Below are 19,963 nucleotides of genomic sequence, written 5' to 3' on the forward strand. Positions count from 1 at the left end.
GTTTATGCTTCTCCCTACTATGTACAAGCTCTTTCAAATGTATTTGGTCTCATTAAGTCCCTGGATTTGATGAAGGTAATTCCACTGGTAAATGGCTGAGCTAGTATTCTAATGAGTTTGTCTGGTTCTTATGTTGATGGCAATTGGCGCTTAATACTGTCCTCCAGAGAAGGTGAGATGCTTTTTTGTCACTCACATACTTAGCATTAGACATTAAATAGATTATAAAGAAAAGATACTATAAAAGTATAATGATTACCCAGTCATAATTTAAAACATTTAATTGTGAGTCCAAGTGATAGTGGGCATGCCTTCAATCCCAGCACTTAGGAGGGAGATGCAGGAGGATCTCTGTTAGTCTGTGGCCAACCTGGTCTATAGAGCTAGTTTCAGGAGAGACAAAGCTGCACAAAGAAACCCTGTCTCAAAAAACAAAACAAAACAAAACAAAACAAAACAACAAAAAAATTAATCGTGTTAAGCTAATTTTTAAAGTTCTCTGAAGTATCTAAGTACTGTCTAAGTCATGATGTCAGTGTCATGAAATTACTATGAGGATTTGATCTCGGTGTTCACTCAGGTCTTTGAGGCACTCACAAGAGTCTCTAGATATCTGTGAACATAAAAACAAAACAAAACAAAACAAAAAAATCCAAGCTTGATTTATTTTGTCTGTGTTAAAACCAATGCAATACTTATTGGCTACAACACATAATAGTGATACAAAATTCAGAAGAAATCATATTATGAAATATGATGTAGTATGAGTAAAGATTGTAGTGTTTGAAGATTAAATTTTATTTGTGTATATGATTCTGTGTGCTGGTGTGCATGGAGGCCAGAAGAGGGCGTGAGATCCTTTGTAGCTGGAGTTCCATGCAGTTGTGAGTCATCTGATATGGGCGTTGGGAACTGAACTCAGGTCCTCTATAAGAGCCGCAAGCACTCCTCACTATTGAACAATCTTCCCAGCCCCAGAAAAGAGTCTCTTTAATTATTACTTATATTAATTTCAGGTTCTATGAGAGGATTTACTATGCATATCTGAAATGTTAGGAAGTATTAATTTGCTGCTTAAGTTATAATAAGCCTGTCAGTTAAAAAATTATGGAAAATATTAAGCACTTACATAAATATACACTCTCCATATGAGAGGTTATATGTAGAGTTGTGGTTTCTTCAACTATCTGTATAAAACACTATCGTGGACTGACAAAGCTTCTAGGAAGCAAGGAATGTCTGAGAATTAAAGGTCTTTATAGGCAGACTATGGAGTAAATTTTAGACAAATTTTGACATTTGTGTCTCAGTATAATTCTTTGATTACCTTTTGGACCTTTGAATAGTTTGATTTCCACGACAGTCTCCAATATGGGTCGCCTTCTACGCACATAGAGCCGCACAATAGAGCCCGCTTCTTTGAGGGCCTCCACTGCTTTACTGTGGGAAACCTCTGACACATCAACTTCATTCACCCGCAAGATACAATCGTTGACCCTGCAAGGGAGGAAGAGGCAAGGTTAAGCAGTAGACAGGAGCCTGAAGAGAGGAATCCATTCTAATTGTCCACATTAACAAGGGGGGGCAATAGTGTGAGAAAATTGAAAATCTTCAAATTTAGAAGGTTCCTTATTTACAGTATGAGAAATTGTGTCAAGCCCATACTCCTGGACTGCCCTCCACTCCACACACTGATCACAAGGCTAGCCAGTTTCCATTTTAGACTCTACTATGGTAGTCCAATTAGGATTGAGTAGTATATAGCATAGTTAGAAGCACATGCATTTTATGATAGCTGCCAATGACAATCATTATTTTTACTGTCTTAGCTAGTTGGACTGAAGTTATGATCTAAAGGCTTCCCAGAACTTATTATGACAGACTATATAGACACAACAGATGTAATTTTATCACTTAACTTTGTAAAATTCTTAACTCACTAGATATAAGTGTTATGCAATAATTGTAGAAACTCTGAAAAATGTAGGAAGAAGAAAAACACGTAACATGTTAAGCTTATTGGCAAGTTATCTTTAAATATCTTAATATTTTCCATTATAAAAAATTGAAGCTTAGACTTAATGAAACTTGATGAGATCCTCAGATAATCTTGTCTAAGACATTTACTTTAAAAAATAAGAATTTTATAGTACTTTGTTTCTGTATTCACACAGGAAGGGCTAATTTGATCTCCTTTCTAGTTAGTTTATTTTTTATGGTAATTATTAGTGATAACATGAATCAAGGCTAGCAGCATGGGTTTCAAGCTAGACATATTTCTTCACTCTGCCCGTCTATTTGGATAATACCCATCTCAGCTTAACTGTTGCTCCAAGTTAAAAATGAGGGACAGTTCTTGTCTGACCCTTTTTCTCTCCATCACCATGTACTCAGATAAATCTACAGCGCGCATGCAGTTCTCATCTTCTCTGCTACCTTCTGGTAGAAGTCAATGCCACATCATTCTAGATCAATCTTTTACCTATTAATCTTCTTTTTATATTTATTTATTTTTATAGTACTGGGTGGATAAGCCTACATCATGTATGCTTGGCAAGTACTCTAGTACCTAAATACACCTGGATCCCTCAAGCCTTCACATTAATGTATGAATTAATTAATACTAAATTTAGATATGAATACATGTACATATATGTACGTGTATGTGTGTGTATGTGTGTGTGCTATTTTATGTTACTATGCCTATTAAGTCAATTATAGGCCAAATGGTAGGTAGAAGGTTAATGGTGATGATGAACAGATGGTAGATAGACAATAAATAGATTCATAGATAATTTATAGACTTGAGGACAAATCCATTCTCTGCCCAAACCACCAATAGCTCTAATAAAAGGGCCTAACTACTTATATTATTACAAATTATACTATATCTATCGTAGATATATAAGTGTATAAATGCATGGGGATGGTTTTTAAGTATATTTTTTCCATAACTCTTTATATTTCTGTTTAAGAAACTATTATTACAAAACCTTTGTCTTTATAAGAACATATGGCAGCCTTAAATTCCTGAAATGGAAGGTTTCACTAAGAAACAGTGATGTTATTTTATCAGAACAGATGGAATGGCTTTAATAGGTTTACACATACATTTCCTCTCTAACAATAACAACAACAAACATGCAGAAAACTACTAATTAAAATAGTTTTGAGAATGTAGGCATGCATCAGGGATGCCAGCCTCCAGAGAGCAGCTGGTCCTTTGAGAGTGGGTAATTTTGCCATCTCATGATTATAAAAAAGCATAGTTTGTCATCACCCAATGTTCAGAATACTAATCACAGCGTGACCACGACTTTTCATTGAAAGTGAGCAGTAGAAAAAAATTAGAGGCTACATCTATTCAAACTTTACTAATTATTTTCTTTTGTGTATAGTGGAATCTTTGTCAGTTACAAGTATAAACAAACACAGCCTAACTCATCTGGTGATTCCTGAATACACAGGTGAAGTGGGTAGCTTTAACATAGTACATAGAATGCAAGACTGAAAAAAGGAGGTCTGAGTTTGAGACCAGTTGCATAGTAAAGACACCTCATCTCTTTGGATAGCATACTCCCACAAGAAAAGAGGAAACATGGCTGTGGTTGGAGAGAGGAGTGAGTAGATAAATGGGTGTAGATATGTACAACACTGGAAGTATGAAAGCTACTGATAAGTGAGTTATTTAAACGTGAACATAGTAGAAATTTAATTTTTTTCATTGGGGCATGCCAGAACCAAAGTTAAATTTTAATTTTTAATTTCTGTGCCTAAAAAATGAATAGAACATAAATGTCTCTAACCGATAACCCCCTTGCCAAAGAATAGTACATAAATTCCTCTAACCTATAATCCTCTTGCCAAAGGACAGAACATAAAGAACATAAAGGCCTCTAAGTCCCTTGCTAAAGGACCTACACTTCCTGAGAAGCTATTTTGCTGAAGGCTGTTGTTTTTGGAAAATAATAAGCCACATGTTTTCACTCCCCTAAACAAGTTCAACACAACTGCACTGGGTGTGTTTGACCACAAGTAGGTTGGATATAAAAAAGTATCTTTTATTTGCCAGATGCAATTGACCTCTAGGATGCTTACTGCTTAATAAGTTCACCTTTCCAGCTCTTTCTGAACTCTCACTGACTGCTTCAACTCAACTCTTTTTTTTTTCATTTTTATTTTTATTTATTTATTTTTTTATTTGCATTGCAAATGATTTCCCCTTTTCTGGGTCCCCACTCCCTGCAAGTCCCATAAGCCCTCTTCCGTCCCCCTATTCTTCCATCTACCCCTTCCCACTTCCCTGTTCTGGAACTCCCCTATACTCTTGCACTGAGTCTTTCCAGAACCAGAGCTCACTCCTCCATTCTTTTTGGACATCATTTAATTTGTGGATTATGTCCTGGGTATTCAAAGTTTCTAGGCTAATATCCACTTATCAGTGATCATGATTGATCTTTTGAGACTGGGTTACCTCACTTAGTATGATGTTCTCCAGCTCCATCCATTTGTCTAAGAATTTCATGAATTCATTGTTTCTAATGGCTGAATAGTACTCCATTGTGTAAATATACCACATTTTTTGTATCCATTCCTCCGTTGAAGGACATTTAGGTTCTTTCCAGCTTCTGGCTACTACAAATAGGGCTTCTATGAACATAGTGGAACATGTGTCCTTATTGCATGCTGAAGAATCCTCTGGATATATGCCCAGTGGTGGTATAACAGGGTCCTCAGGAAGTGACATGCCCAGTTTTCTGAGGAACCGCCAGACTGATTTCAGACTTTAAACTCTACTACAGAGCAATAGTGATAAAAACTGCATGGTATTGGTACAATATCAGGCAAGCGGATCAATGGAATAGGGTTGAAAACCCAGAAATGAACCAACACACCTATGATCACTTGGTCTTCGACAAAGGGGCTGAAAGCATCCAGTGGAAAAAAGATAGTCTTTTTAACAAATGGTGCTGGTTCAATTGGAGGTCAGCATGCAGAAGAATGCGCATCGATCCATTCTTATCTCTTGTACCAAGCTCAACTCCAGATGGATCAAGGACCTCCACATAAAACCTGACACACTGAAACTAATTGAAAAAAAACTGGGGAAGACCCTGGAGGACATGGGCACAGGGGCAAAGTTCCTGAATAGAACACCAATAGCTTATGCTCTAAGATCAAGAATTGACAAATGGGACCTCATAAAACTACAAAGTTTCTGTAAGGCAAAGGACACCGTCAAAAGGACAAAACGTCAACCAACAGACTGGGAAAGAATCTTCACCAACCCTAAATCCGACAGAGGGCTAATATCTAATATATACAAAGAACTCAAGAAAGTAGAACCCAGAGATCCAAATAACCCCATTAAAAAGTGGGGTACGCCATTGTGTAGATATACCACATTTTTTGCATCCACTCTTCTGTTGAGGGATACCTGGGTTCTTTCCAGCATCTGGCAATTATAAATAGGGCTGCTATGAACATAGTAGAGCATGTATCCTTATTACATGATGGGGAATCCTCTGGGTATATGCCCAGGAGTGGTATAGCAGGATCTTCTGGAAGTGAGGTGCCCAGTTTTCGGAGGAACCGCCAGACTGATTTCCAGAGTGGTTGTACCAATTTGCAACCCCACCAGCAGTGGAGGAGTGTTCCTCTTTCTCCACATCCTCTCCAACACCGGCTGTCTCCTGAATTTTTAATCTTAGCCATTCTGACTGGTGTAAGGTGAAATCTCAGGGTTGTTTTGATTTGCATTTCCCTAATGACTAATGAAGTTGAGCATTTTTAAGATGCTTCTCCGCCATCCGAAGTTCTTCAGGTGAGAATTCCCTGTTTAATTCTGTACCCCATTTTTAATAGGGTTGTTTGGTTTTCTGGAGTCTAACTTCTTGAGTTCTTTATATATATTGGATATTAGCCCTCTATCTGATGTAGGATTGGTGAAGATCTTTTCCCAATTTGTTGGTTGCCGATTTGTCCTTTTGATGGTGTCCTTTGCCGTACAGAAACTTTGTAATTTTATGAGGTACCATTTGTCAATTCTTGATCTTAGAGCATACGCTATTGGTGTTCTGTTCAGAAACTTTCTCCCTGTACCAATGTCCTCAAGGGTCTTCCCCAGTTTCTTTTCTATTAGCTTCAGAGTGTCTGGCTTTATGTGGAGGTCCTTGATCCATTTGGATTTGAGCTTAGTACAAGGCGACAAAGATGGATCAATTCGCATTCTTCTGCATGCTGACCTCCAGTTGAACCAGCACCATTTGTTGAAAAGGCTATCTTTTTTCCATTGGATGTTTTCAGCCCCTTTGTCGAGGATCAAGTGGCCATAGGTGTGTGGGTTCATTTCTGGATCTTCAATCCTGTTCCATTGATCTGCTTGCCTGTCACTGTACCAATACCATGCAGTTTTTAACACTATTGCTCTGTAGTATTGCTTGAGGTCAGGGATACTGATTCCCCCAGAATTTCTTTTGTTGCTGAGAATAGTTTTAGCTATCCTGGGTTTTTTGTTATTCCAGATGAATTTGTTAATTGCTTTTTCTGACTCTGTGAAGAATTGAGTTGGGATTTTGATGGGTATTGCATTGAATCTGTATATTGCTTTTGGCAAAATGGCCATTTTAACTATATTGATTCTGGCGATCCATGAGCATGGGAGGTTTTCCCATTTTTTTGAGGTCTTCTTCCATTTCCTTCTTCAGAGTCTTGAAGTTCTTGTCGTAAAGATCTTTCACATGTTTGGTAAGAGTCACCCCAAGATACTTTATACTGTTTGTGGCTATTGTGAAGGGGGTCATTTCCCTAATTTCTTTCTCAGCCTGCTTATCCTTTGAGTATAGGAAGGCCACTGATTTGCTTGAGTTGATTTTATAACCTGCCACTTTGCTGAAGTTGTTTATCAGCTGTAGGAGCTCTCTAGTGGAGTTTTTTGGGTCACTTAGGTAGACTATCATGTCGTCTGCAAATAATGATAGTTTGACTTCTTCCTTTCCAATTTGTATCCCTTTGACCTCCTTATGTTGTCGAATTGCCCGAGCTAGTACCTCAAGTACAGTATTGAAAAGATAAGGAGAAAGGGGGCAGCCTTGTCTGGTCCCTGATTTCAGTGGGATTGCTTCAAGTTTCTCTCCATTTAATTTGATGCTGGCTACTATATGTGTTTGCTGTATATTGCTTTTACTATGTTTAGGTACGGGATGCGTTCTTAAACATACAGTTAAGTTCTCATCTGTCCTTTACCAAAGAATTAAGTGGGAACAGGAACAGAATGCAGTAGATAGTCATTATAGCTGACTTAAAACATATACACGTATGCTAAAGTTGACCATAAAAGAATAAAGTTCTAATTTGAGAGCACACATTGAGATATTTAATTTTTTTATTTGACTGTCTTGTGTAAGTATGGATGCCATTGGATGTTGTGTCTATAGATAGCAAAAATAGCATGTCCTGATTGGTTTTCCTGAGAGAATATTACCATATCATACCTATCACACCTTAACATTAAATAGTAGCTACTTTATTGCCATAAGTTATCAAAGTTATCACTTATGTACTCAACAGAACTGCACAGAACTGAACCCTATGAACTTAACTGAACTAAAATGGACTACCTTTCTATCCTTCGCTTGTCTTTAAGTAGCCTCTCTTTCCTGTCTGTTCTCATAAGAATTGGGCATATCCTTTCTCTGACTCATTCTGTCAAATCTCTCTTTGTTTGGTCACTTTGCCCCTCTATTAGATGTCATTTCTGGGATTTAAGATGTGTATTAAGGGCATTTCTGTATTCTGCCCAGATCATACTATAATCCAGAATGTGTTTGCATTCCAGCTGGATAACATACACCTTGAGGTCTTTAGATGTTATCCCTTTCCTGAGCAGCCATGTCCCTGGATTAAAATTCCTCTACATCAGGAGGTACATAGGCAGGAAATGCATCGGCAAGAAGTAGGTGGGCAGAAAATATGTCAGGATGTATGCTTCCCTCTGATTGGACTTAGTGGGAAATAATTAGCCTTGTGGGTCTATCTTCTTAGGCCTCAATAAAAGTTGTCTTAGTGCCATTTTCTGGGAACCTGAAAATGGACCTGGTCACAGTCTACCATCCTGTCCATTATTTAATTAAAACTTGCTTTAAATTGGACTGAAAATTGTGGTAATGGTCTCATTCGTGCTTGGTGAGATTAACAGACATCAACTGTGTGCTCTATTAATCTAGTCTCTTCACTCAATTTTCTCACTTCAGTTCATGAAGTATCGATCTTCATTTTATAAATAGATGAATATCAATGGTAAGGTCACTCACATTTGGTGAGGACAGTGACATGGTTTCAAACTAGTTTTACCTTTCTCTATGCTGATACAAGACTTTAGAGTTGTTTGCATTGTGTTAAAATAAAATAAACCAAAACGATGAAATTCTTAAAATTAAAAAAAAAAAAAAAGGAATTCTTAAAAAGAGAGAATGCCAGGCCAGAGAACCAGGACATTCAGCCCCACCCCCACCCCAGTTACTTGAAATAGAATCTGGCCAGAGGGCCACAGCTATTTAAAATTAATTTGTTTACTCTAACTGAAGATAACCTTTGTGAGTAAAGTCATCCCTTCATTTTAAGGCACATAAATATACCATTAGCTTGCAGCTGAAGTAATGCATCATCCTAGCATGAAGTCCATCATCTCTCATGTCTCTGAGCCATTGTGTAAGGAAGATATTTGCATATAGAATTTCTCATCACTGTACTGCTGGAAGTGACCGCTTCACTCAGTATTTTCTGTTTCAGATATAAGTCTGTAGTTTTGCCTGGAGCAATTTCATCTTGTGGAACAGAATTGGCCACCCAGTTTTTTTTTTAAAAAATGATTTTAATAGCTCCCTGGAATTTCCTTTTGCAATTCTGATTTATTTCCTTTAACTGAATATATTAGAAACAAAAATTTATATAATCACTAACATCTGTTCACAGAAGCACATGTAATCTTTGTATTTATTAATGAAATAACCTCTCACATTATAAGAAATCATTCAAAATTAAAATTTAGGAAAGTATTGGTTCTCTGTTGAGAATATATTTTAAAATAACATGTAAAATATAGTTTTCACCCATAAGTATCAACATATGCTTTACTTTTAAGATTTGTTGTGTGACTATATATAAATATTAAGAACATTAGTTTATATGTTTCCTGAATCATAATACACATTAAAAGTTTCAAATATTGCTATTTAGTATGAAAAGAAATACTACAAAGAAAGAATAACGGTAATCTGTGGTTCTTATTTTTCTTGAGAGAAGAGACTATGGATATTTTCAAACATCCTTTATATTTCTTCTTTAACTTATATGGTAGGTGTCTTAATCAGGGTTTCTATTCCTGCACAAACATCATGACCAAGAAACACATTGGGAGGAAAGGGTTTATTCAGCTTACACTTCCACACTGTTGTTCACCATAAAATGAATTATATTCCCTACCTCCTGAAGTTCCTTACAAAGTAGGTCTAGATCAAGAAAAGATCAAACCCTCAAATTCTTAATGAACCTGGCTGTCCTGTCCATACTCTAGGTTTTGAAGGTGCAATTTGCTTTGCTCATACCAATTCAAAATGAATAGAAGTTCTTAATCAACAAAGACGAAACAATTATGATAAAATTTTTAAGATCAGCTCAAAATTTTTCTCAACTTTCTCGTTTCTCAACTTTTCACTATCTGGAACAAATCTCAAAGGAAACCTGGACCAGGAGATCACAGTGACAAACTATGAGAAGCCGTGCAGATACAAACCACTTTGCGGCATGCCCTAGACTCATTCTCGCCCCTTCTCTTCAGTAACAGCCAGTTAAGCATTCACCAAGAGTTACTTTGTTCTTCATCTTCTACATAGGGCTCTGCTCTCCTCTCTAACTTTAGGTGAGAGTAACTGCATTTATTATGCACATAGCTTCTACAGTGCATGTACTGTTTCTCCCTCCCCATTTGCCACTTCATTTCCCTTATATAAAATGCTCACAGGAGTCTCTGCAGCTGTCATCTGGGAAACATCACAGCTTTCCGCAATGGGGGAAGAAATTGCTATTTCAGCACAAGTGATTGGTCTTTTGGCTCATTCCTGGAGAAGCAGAGCTGCCAGTAACAAATCTCAAGCCAGGCAGCTTAATGAGTATAACAAAGAGAAATGGGCATCGAGTGGGAATTTCAAAGGGAGGAAGCACAGGATTGGACACTGCTGATTCTGCCTACTATAGTATTCTGCCCGTGGACAGGAGGACAGCACATCAACTGTCATGAGCTGGGATGCTGTTCTTTCCACCTGGATTTAGCTATACCACAACTTTCTGGCTTTTCTGGTGCCAGGCTAACAAGCTGTTCTATACTCCACCCTGAGATAAAGGTAGGTCCCTTTCCCAAATCAAACTTGACAACATTTCTGCTCACCTGTCCCTGCAATTCCTCAAGACTTACTTAACACATATGAAATAAAGACTGATTTATTTTTATTTTGATTATATTTATTTGTCTGACAAACCATTTTTATTTAAGAAGTAAACATCATTTATGGAATCTACATTTGAACTCATTCCTCTTGTACTGTTCTCTAAGCATGCCACTCTATCTTGTTTTCTTTCTTTCTTCCAAATATTCAGATAAATATGGCTTCATTCAAGGGCAATTTCATACTTGGTGGCCTGAGGAAATGGTTCTGAATCACTGAAGTTCTTATTGCTCACAATGGGTGGAGTAAAAATAAAGAAAGTCATGGTGGGTTCTATCCAGGGCTGTAAGATGGCTGGGTACTCTACAAGACTTACCACGCTGTAAACTAATCACACTTTAGGAAATATGTCTTGAGATGTTAGATTTACCCCTTCATTTCCCTCAATTCAAATATTTTCTGACTCTAGACACGGATGTTAAGCCAGACATATAAGATTCATAATCACACACATTTTCATTCACATTCACTATTGCTTTATGATAAATGTGATAAATGCTTTGATGAGAAGCTGAAACACACCAGAAACAAAGTAACATGGAAAGAACATTAGGTTTTTAAATCAGACAGAAATTCTAATCCTGGAGTTTCCACTATCCAGTTAGGTGATTTTCCTCTGTGTCTTCACATTGACTTCAATGATTTTAAAATTCTCTTCTGTCTCTGCTGTTTTATGAGTTAAAAACTTTAGGTCATCTTAGTCTTATATGTATCTATATTGGAAGTGAACAGTGCACCTCAAATAGTGAACCTATTGCTTTACTTTTCATCTTAACACCAGAGATACATTGCATGGGAGAAGTGGGTGTCTCCTTTTTTCTTCAACATACATCTAATCTGTAACACACATACATACTCAGAGAGAGAGAGAGAGAGAGAGAGAGAGAGAGAGAGAGAGAGACTCTTACCTATGTATTCCACCTAGATTGTCAATAACCTAGATTTTAGAAAATCTTATTGCAACCCATCTTGCCTCTAGGATAGTCTCCTATAATCCATTGCAATTTACACTTTCTCTTGCTATGATGAAACAGAAACATCATTACTAAAAACAAGTTGTGGACGAAAGATTTTACTTGGCTTACACTTACATCTTGAGGTCAGTGCATCATTGAAGGAAGTCAGAACAAGAATTAGAAAATCAAGGTACGAAAATTTCATGTCAATGTTGCAGCACAGTGAGAACACACTGAGGAAAAAAAAAACCTGTTCTAGGAAGATTGAAGAAAACCTCTCAGAGCATCTAAGGTAGCAGATATTGAGGGCCATGAGGGGAGCAGAGAGGGAACACAGTCCCTGGACTAGCTTAGCAGCTGATAAGATGGACCACAGGATCAGGTATGGAAGGCTTGCAAAGCTTGATAAGAATTTGGACTTAAACCCAATGGTGATTGAAGTATGGCTATGTTCATAATTAGATTATTGCTTTGTAAGAGCCCCTCGTGCTAACCACATCCACACCCTAGTGAGGGGAGGAAGGAGGTATGAAGGAAGGATATCCTCAGAGCATATGATGACACGCCCCACGCCCGGAGGACCTCTCACATTGACAGGGTAGGGAGAAGGGACAGAGAATGGTGCTTATTAAAATCTACTACATATGTCATTTGATGACCTGTGGGAGGTGAGGAAAGGGAGTATGATTTATTTATTTATTTTCTTACAATTTCTATTTATTCACTGTGAGCCACTCAGAGGAAAATGTATCTTATTTACTTGTGAATGTTTACCACCCCCAGTGGTGCCTGGAACAGAGTCAGCACAGATTGTAAGCTTGAAAATTGCATAAATTTAAAAGTAAGGTAGTTAGTCAGTGACAGCTTTGCTACAGATATACACACCTCAAATTATGCCACGAGGATGCTATCTTCTCTTATCATTCTATCCTTTGTGGTATAAAAAGACTGGGCTCCAATTTATTCCCCCAAAGATACATGCTGTCATTCATAGTCATGTTTTCATCCCAGGAAAAACTTCAGTGAGAGCCAAGATCTCAACAAATGCAAAGACCCACTAGCAATAAAAAATCTCAAATTTCTTTAATTTCCTGACTCTCTGTACCTCTTTCCCATTCCCTCTAGTACCCAATGCTGCCCTCTTATCTCCCCCTCCTCTCTCTCTCTAAGGTCTCCCTCCCCCTCCAGCGATGATCTTGATCCCCTCCTCATCTCTGTGGGACAGAAGCATCCACACCCTGGTCTCCCTTCCTTCTAAGCTCCATATGCTCTGTGGGTTGAATCATGGGCATTGCGAGTTGGGGATAGCCACTGGAGGGACAGAGACACCTGGGAAAAGAGAGGCTCCCAGTACCCAATGGGGATGACTCCAGCTAAAATGCACAGAGAAGGGGGAGACAGAACCTGTAGAGACCACCTCCAGCAGACAGGCACAGACCCCAGTCTGCAGATGGAGGCATCTATCCATTTCAAAGTTTCTAGCACAGAAATGTTCCCGTCCAAAGGAACAACAGGGACCAAAAAATGGAGCAGAGACTGAAGGAAGGGACATCTGGGATGCCACCTGGGGATCCATCCTGTCTGCAGATACTAAACCTTTCACTGTTGCTGTAGTCGAGAGGCACTTGCTGAGAGGAACCTGGTGTGGTTGCTCCTTGGGAGGTCTGGCCAGCAACTGACAAATGCAGATGTAGATGTTTGGAACCAACCATCAGACTGAGCTCAGGAACCCCATGAGGGAGCTGGTGGAAGGACTGTAGGAGCAGAGAGGGATTGCCACCCCATAGGAAGAACAACATTAGCTGGCAGAACGACTCAGTGCTCCCAGAGAATTAGACCACCAACCAAGTATCCACCATGTATTTGGAGTCATAGATACATATGTCCTCTGCTACATATGTATCTAAGACTCCAGATACATATGTAACAGAGGACAGCCTTGCATGACAGCAATGGGAGGGGAGGCCCTTGGTCCTGTGGAGGTTTGATGCCCCAGCATAGTGGGATAGTGGAACACTGGGGTAGGAGAGGGTGGGTGAGTGGGGGAGCACCCTCATGGAGGCAAAGTGGAGGAGGGGGAGGGTGGGTGAGTGGGGTAGCACCCTCATGGAGGCAAAGTGGAGGGGAGAGAGGGTAGATGTGGGATGAGGGGTTTGTGGAGGGGTAACCAAGAAGTGGGATATCATTTAAGATATAAACGAATGGAATGATTAATAATTAAAAAGAAAAAGAAAAAGAATCTCAAATTTTACTGTAGACATTCACAATTAACCAAGTACTGAGCATCCACTATATAGTGCAGGGTATATAGACACTGAGAAAACAGTGTTGGGTGGAAGAATATTGGCCACTGGCACACAAAATGAGGAGGAGATACACATAAGGTCATATCATAGCTTTAGACTATATTTTCTTGCACATAAAACCAATTGACGCTTAAGAATGTATTTTCATCATTAGAACTTAGGTATTAATTTCAGAGTTTTATTTATTATTTTACAGATTACTTTAATCCTTGATATTCTATTTTCATAGAAGTAAGAGACTAGAATAAATGAAAATTCAAAAAAGCCATGCGGAAGACTGCTTGGCAAACGTGCCCCAATTTCTGATGTTCATTATTTACTAGGGGTTTAGGATATGTTCACTAATATACACTGACTTTGGAAGAATACAAATCTCAAAAGCCAAAAACTTTGCATTTATAAATATAAATACATATTTGATGATAAATAATTTCAGTGGTCTCTGAGATATAATATTTATGATAAATTTTAAAGCACCTTTAAGAATTCTTAAAACCATGTATTAAGTGCTGTTGTGAGTAAATTAATTGATTGTTATAGGGACATAATCATGCTTTGCATTGTTCAAGAACATATGTAATACTTGTATACTTATTTTGTGGCATACATCATTTTCCCAAATCCCTAACTCAAATGTGGTGTTTGCAAATTGCTCTTTCTAACTCTATGAAGAATTGAGTTGTGATTTTTATAGGGATTTCATTGAATCTGTAGATTGCTTTTGACAAGGTAGACATTTTTACTATATTAATCCTGCCAATCCATGAGCATGGAAGATCTTTCCATCTTCTGATATCTTCATCAATGTCTATCTTCAGAGACTTGAGGTTCTTGTCATACAAATTTTCACTTGCTTGGTTAAAGTCACACCAAGGTATTTAGAATTATTAGTGACTATCACGAGGGTGTTGTTTTCCTAATTTCTTTCTCAGCCTATTTATCCTTTGAGTAGAGGATGGCTACTGATTTGTCTGAGTTAATTTTACATTCAGCCACTTTGCTGAAGTTGTTTATCCACTTTAGGAGTTCTCCTGTGGAACTTTTGGGATCACTTAAGTATACTATCATATCATCTGCGATTAGTGATATTTTGACTTCTTTTCCTTTCCAATTTGTATCCATTTGACCACCTTTTGCTGTCTAATTGCTCTGGCTAAGACTTCAAGTACTATATTGAATAGGTAGGGAGAAAGTGGACAGCCTTGTGTAATCTCTGATTTTAGTGGGATTGCTTCAAGTTTCTCTCCATTTATTTTGATGTTGGATACTGGTTTGCTATATATTGCTTTTAATACTCAGCTATTAAAAACAATGACTTCATGAAATTCTTAGATAAATGGATGGAATGAGAAAATATCATCCTGAGTGAGGTAAGCCAGGTACAAAAGGACACACATGGTATGCACTCATTGATAAGTGGATCTTAGCTTAAAATCTCGGAATACCCAAGATACAATTAATTCAAAGACCACGTGATGCTCAAGAAGAAGGAAGACCAAAGTATGGATGCTTCAGTCCTTCTTAGAAGGGGGAACAAAATACTCATGGGCAGAAATATAGAGTCAAAGTGTAGAACAGAGACTGAAGGAAAGACCAACCAAAGACTGCCCTACTTGGGGACCCATTCCATATACAGACACCAAACCCAGGCACTATTGAGGATGTGAAGAAGTACTTGCTTACAAAAGCCTGATATATCTGTCTCCTGAGAGGCTCTTTCAGAGCCTGTCAAATACAGAGGTAGATGCTTGCAGCCAACCATTGGACTGAGCATGAGGTCCCCAATTAAGGAGTTAGAGAAAGGTCTGAAGGAGCTGAAGGGGTTTGCAACCTATAGGAAGAACAACAATATCAACCAACCAGACACTCCAGGAACTAAACCACCAACCAAAGAGCACACATAGAGGGACCTATGGCTCCTGCTGCATGTGTAGTGGAGGATGGCCTTGTCAGACATCAATGAGAGGAGAGGCCCATGGTCTCAGAAAGTTTCAATGCCCCAGTGTAGCGGAATGCCAGCGCAGGAAGCAGGAGTGGGTTGCCACGTGGGCCAGCACCCTCATAAAAGCAGTGGGAGGAAGGATGGGACAGGGAGTTTCCATAGGGGAAACCAACCAGAAAAGGGGATAACATTTGGAATGCAAATAAAATGTCCAATTAAAAAAAAAAAGAAAAAGAAAAAATGCTGGTTTTATGAGAAAAGAAGCCTTGTATCCAGTTTTAAAGCTCCTCAGGTGACAAGGTACTGTTACCCACCACTTTCTCTTAGTTCATTCCTGGCATTATTGTTCATATCCACCAGCTGCATCGACCTCCAGCATTTATTCAGAGCACCTTCAGTACCTCTACTCCCCCTGAAGCCATCAACACTTCTGCATGCCCTCCCTAGAACCATCGACACACAGCCACTTTCATATTTAAAACATGTGGTATGAACATTAGTGTTTATTATCCACTGGAATGGAGTTAGGACCACCTAGGGGACTGAGGAACAAAGAATCCACTGAGGGAGCAAGATCCACTCTGAGTATCATCTACATGTTCCTAGTCCTGGATTATCAGCTTGAATGGTTCAAGAAGGGGACAGAAAGACAGAGCAGCTGAGTCAAACATTCCATTTTCCTTTGTTCCTGGACAGTATGATGTGGGTCCTCCTCAGTTAGGATGGATGGAACCCTCTGAAGGCACAAGCCAAAATACATCTTTCCACATTTACATTTTTCTGTAAAGAATTAGGTCACATCAACAGAAACCTAATGCAGACAGTGTTACCCATCCCTAATGAAATCCCTTCATACAAAGTAGCTTCCAGACATTCATCATGTTCTACTTTCTTGTTGGCTATAGAGAATGTATGACTTGTGTATTTCCCTTACATCAAATATATTAGAAACGAAGAGTATACTTTGTCATTAATATCTATGCACAGAGTAATCTAAATGTTTTATTTAACAATCACATCTTCTCTAGCATGATGTGCCATCACTCAACATCAAATAACTAATGAATTGTTACCTGATAATAATATAGGGAAAACTCACAAAATGGTCATATAAGTATATAGTAATTTATAATGTATACATATTGTAAACTTGTTCATTTTCTATACAACAGATAAAATTGTAATCTTTTTAGAGAAGGAACATTATCTTGTTAGTTATTCCATCCATAGTCCATAAGTCAAAGTGTATAGTAGCTGTGCAATCAAAAGTCAAGTAACAGAATTTTTGAATGAGAGCATGAATGAATAACAGTTAGAAAATACTATATTAGACTTGACTGCAATGAAGTGTGTATCATTTTGATGCCCAATTTTCAATTTTGATAGCCGTGGCTCAAAGACTTTCTTAACTTCAAACCTATAATTACTGGAATTATTTGATTTTGGCAAAGGTTGAGAGCAAGTCCCTATACTGTGGATAATGCTAAATTGCCTGAAGCTACTAATTTTCAAGGGAACATGATTACCAAGGCTGTTTTCTGACCTTTCCTGAGCTTTAAAAATCAGCTATTATTGTTTATGTGATTTTATAATTTCCAAACTCCCCATTTCTCCGTAAGCTCAATCACATTTCATAACATAAATTCAAATTAATTTTGTGATGAAAACTCATGACATACTTTGAAATTACTGGTGACATTTTGTGATTTCATAAAAGCAAGCTAGAACTCTCCTTACAAATATATGCTTGGCCTCTTACGTTATCCTTTACCTACAGACAAAAATCCAGTGGGGCATGAGGATAATGCATGAGGAGGGACACCCTTGCCCACAAAGATCATGTTACCTTTCCAGGTACCCAGATCATTGAAATTCATAATTTTTTCTTCTGAAGTACAAAGCAACTCACTGTTGTCAGTGACTCAGACTTTTTTTTTTGTATGACCTTATAACTGTCCATGTAACTTCATTTTTGAGCATATAAGAACAGAGGATTCTATAATGAGAAATTTTGTGGAATTACTAAGTAAAAGAGTCTGCACTCATAAGGGCAGTATTATAGAAAAGCTTCCAGAAGATAAAAGAAATATACAATTAAAGTTATAGGTTTTTTTAGGAGCCCTGTGACCCATATGGTGATCTCTGATACTGACTTCTGACTACTTAGCATATTTCCATTTATAAAATGTGCAAGCACATCTTCTCTTACATGCATAATATATAGAAATATACTAGTTAGATAAAGCTGAATTTTTAAGTAGAAAAGTTGGGTAGATGGGTCTCATTGAAAACAAAAATTCCAACTGTACTTATATTTTCATTGTTTTAGAATTACAGGTATATGATTTAAAATATTGAAGTAATTTTATAAATTCTATGTTAAAAAATTAGGATATTTTAGTCTTAAAGAAAAGTTTAAATATTTAAAGTTTCATAATCAGAGACTCTGGGAAAACACAGCACTTTCTTTATATATGTAGATGTATCTCACATAACTCCCTTGGAAGGGATCATGGCCTAACATTAAAAAAATCAGGCTAAAACACTGAGAAAATTTAGAAGAGTACCATAAGTTCAAGGATGAAAAAAAAAAAAACAACAACTAGGTCTTTTCATTTCAGTTTCAAATCGTGAACTTTGCAGCCTTTGTCTAGCAGCCTCAATAAATAGTTAAGAGTGCGCTGGAGTTCTGTGAAATTGTGATGTAGTAAAGAAAATGAGTTTCACAATTTACAGAGGGCCAGAAATTGAAATCCCATACTAATATTTAATTTATGATTTAAATGGTACTATTTTGAAAAATGCAAAATGGAAAAATGGAGCATACTTGGGGATTTTTGTTTGTTTTTATTTTCTTTAGGGGTAAAGGCGAATGGGCTTGTGGAGATTAAAGTGGAAATGTAGAAAGGGGTGATCAGAAGGAGCAAAGCATAAGAAACTAGGGCTCAGGAGAAGAGTGATGTAATGCGGACCAAGAAGAGAGATAAACAGATTATACCTGCTGAGTCTACTGTATCGGTGAGGGTGGGAGAAATGCATTCTATGGTATCAAGCCTCCCCAAGACCAAGCACAAAACTATGGGCTAGATTTTTTTTTTCCAAAAATGATGGAGGAAAGGAAGGTCTTGGAGATCATCTAGTAATGAAATTGTTGCTTTTAAAGATAGGATGGGAGAAGGAGTGAAGGGCCTCAAATACTGTGATCTTTCTTGAAAATTATTCCAATACTGTTAACAGTTCTTTTTAACTTTATTGAAGCAAAATTATAAATATGTATTTTAATGGAAAGATTAATCATCAAATCATGCTCATCAAATTAAACATATTGAGGTTTTTCTTTTATATCTAGGTAATAGTCGCAGTTTTTAGGGATGGGTTGGAATTATGCACACTTTTCCTTGAAAAGTGGGAGAAGAACAGTCATACATGGAAAAGTGTGAATGAAGAAAAATGGGGTGATTGCAGGCTACCTATTTGTCAGGTGAACTATCAATCTGAAAATTCAGTACTAAATCCATCCAAGCATTCACTACAATATGGGTTACTCCAACTGGAAGCCGCAGCTCAAACTACCATCCCGAACTTTAAAATAATCTAGGATGTAGTCCTGTCTCTTTTTTATACTCTATTCTTTCACAAAGCAATATCATTTTTGTCTAAGTTCTAAAGATTTAGTTCTCTCCCAACAAGATTTCTGACAGCTCCAAACTTAGTATCCAACTTCCGGCTAGACATCTGCTCTCAAATTTCTCACAGGCATTGGAAACCAAAGGTCATCCAAAATGAAACCATTAACTTCTCCCAACCCTCCTTGCTCTCCAGGCCTCAGATTCGCCGCACTTCACATCTCAGAGTCATCCACTGACAATGGGATGACACAGGAAAGTCCACGTAAACAGACATGACCAAGTCACAAGCCCATGGTATGGGATCCACAGCAGAGCCGAAAAAAAGGGTTTACTGAAAAGAATAGTTACCTCATAATACCAGCAGCTACACCACAAAGTTCCACCCACGTGATTGAACTGAATAAGGACCACACCAGTGAACACGCCAACGTACACAGGAAAAAGCCCATGAGGCTTCAATGCTGCATAAAGAACTATAGACATATGAATATCATGTAACTATATATTATATGCAAAAAGAGGCCATGGATTTGACGAACAGAAAGGGATGTATGGGAAGGTTTGGAGGAAAGAAAGGGAACGGAGAAATACTGTAATTTTATTATAATTTCATAAATAAAAATACTAT

General features: G+C 37.8%; 1 protein-coding gene across 10 annotated transcripts in view; it reads right to left on the reverse strand.

Moving 5' to 3' along the window:
* Positions 1-19,963, reverse strand: part of Dlg2 (discs large MAGUK scaffold protein 2) — a 1,203,331-nt gene that overhangs the window by 540,613 nt on the left and 642,755 nt on the right. For all 10 annotated transcript variants that reach the window (XM_052158733.1, XM_052158754.1, XM_052158740.1 and 7 more), the window contains one exon: positions 1,328-1,497. In XM_052158733.1, the coding sequence (XP_052014693.1) occupies positions 1,328-1,497 (170 nt within the window). The remainder of the gene's footprint in view (positions 1-1,327; positions 1,498-19,963) is intronic.

Source organism: Apodemus sylvaticus, chromosome 1, assembly GCF_947179515.1.
Source record: "Apodemus sylvaticus chromosome 1, mApoSyl1.1, whole genome shotgun sequence".
Taxonomy (NCBI): Eukaryota; Metazoa; Chordata; class Mammalia; order Rodentia; family Muridae; genus Apodemus; species Apodemus sylvaticus.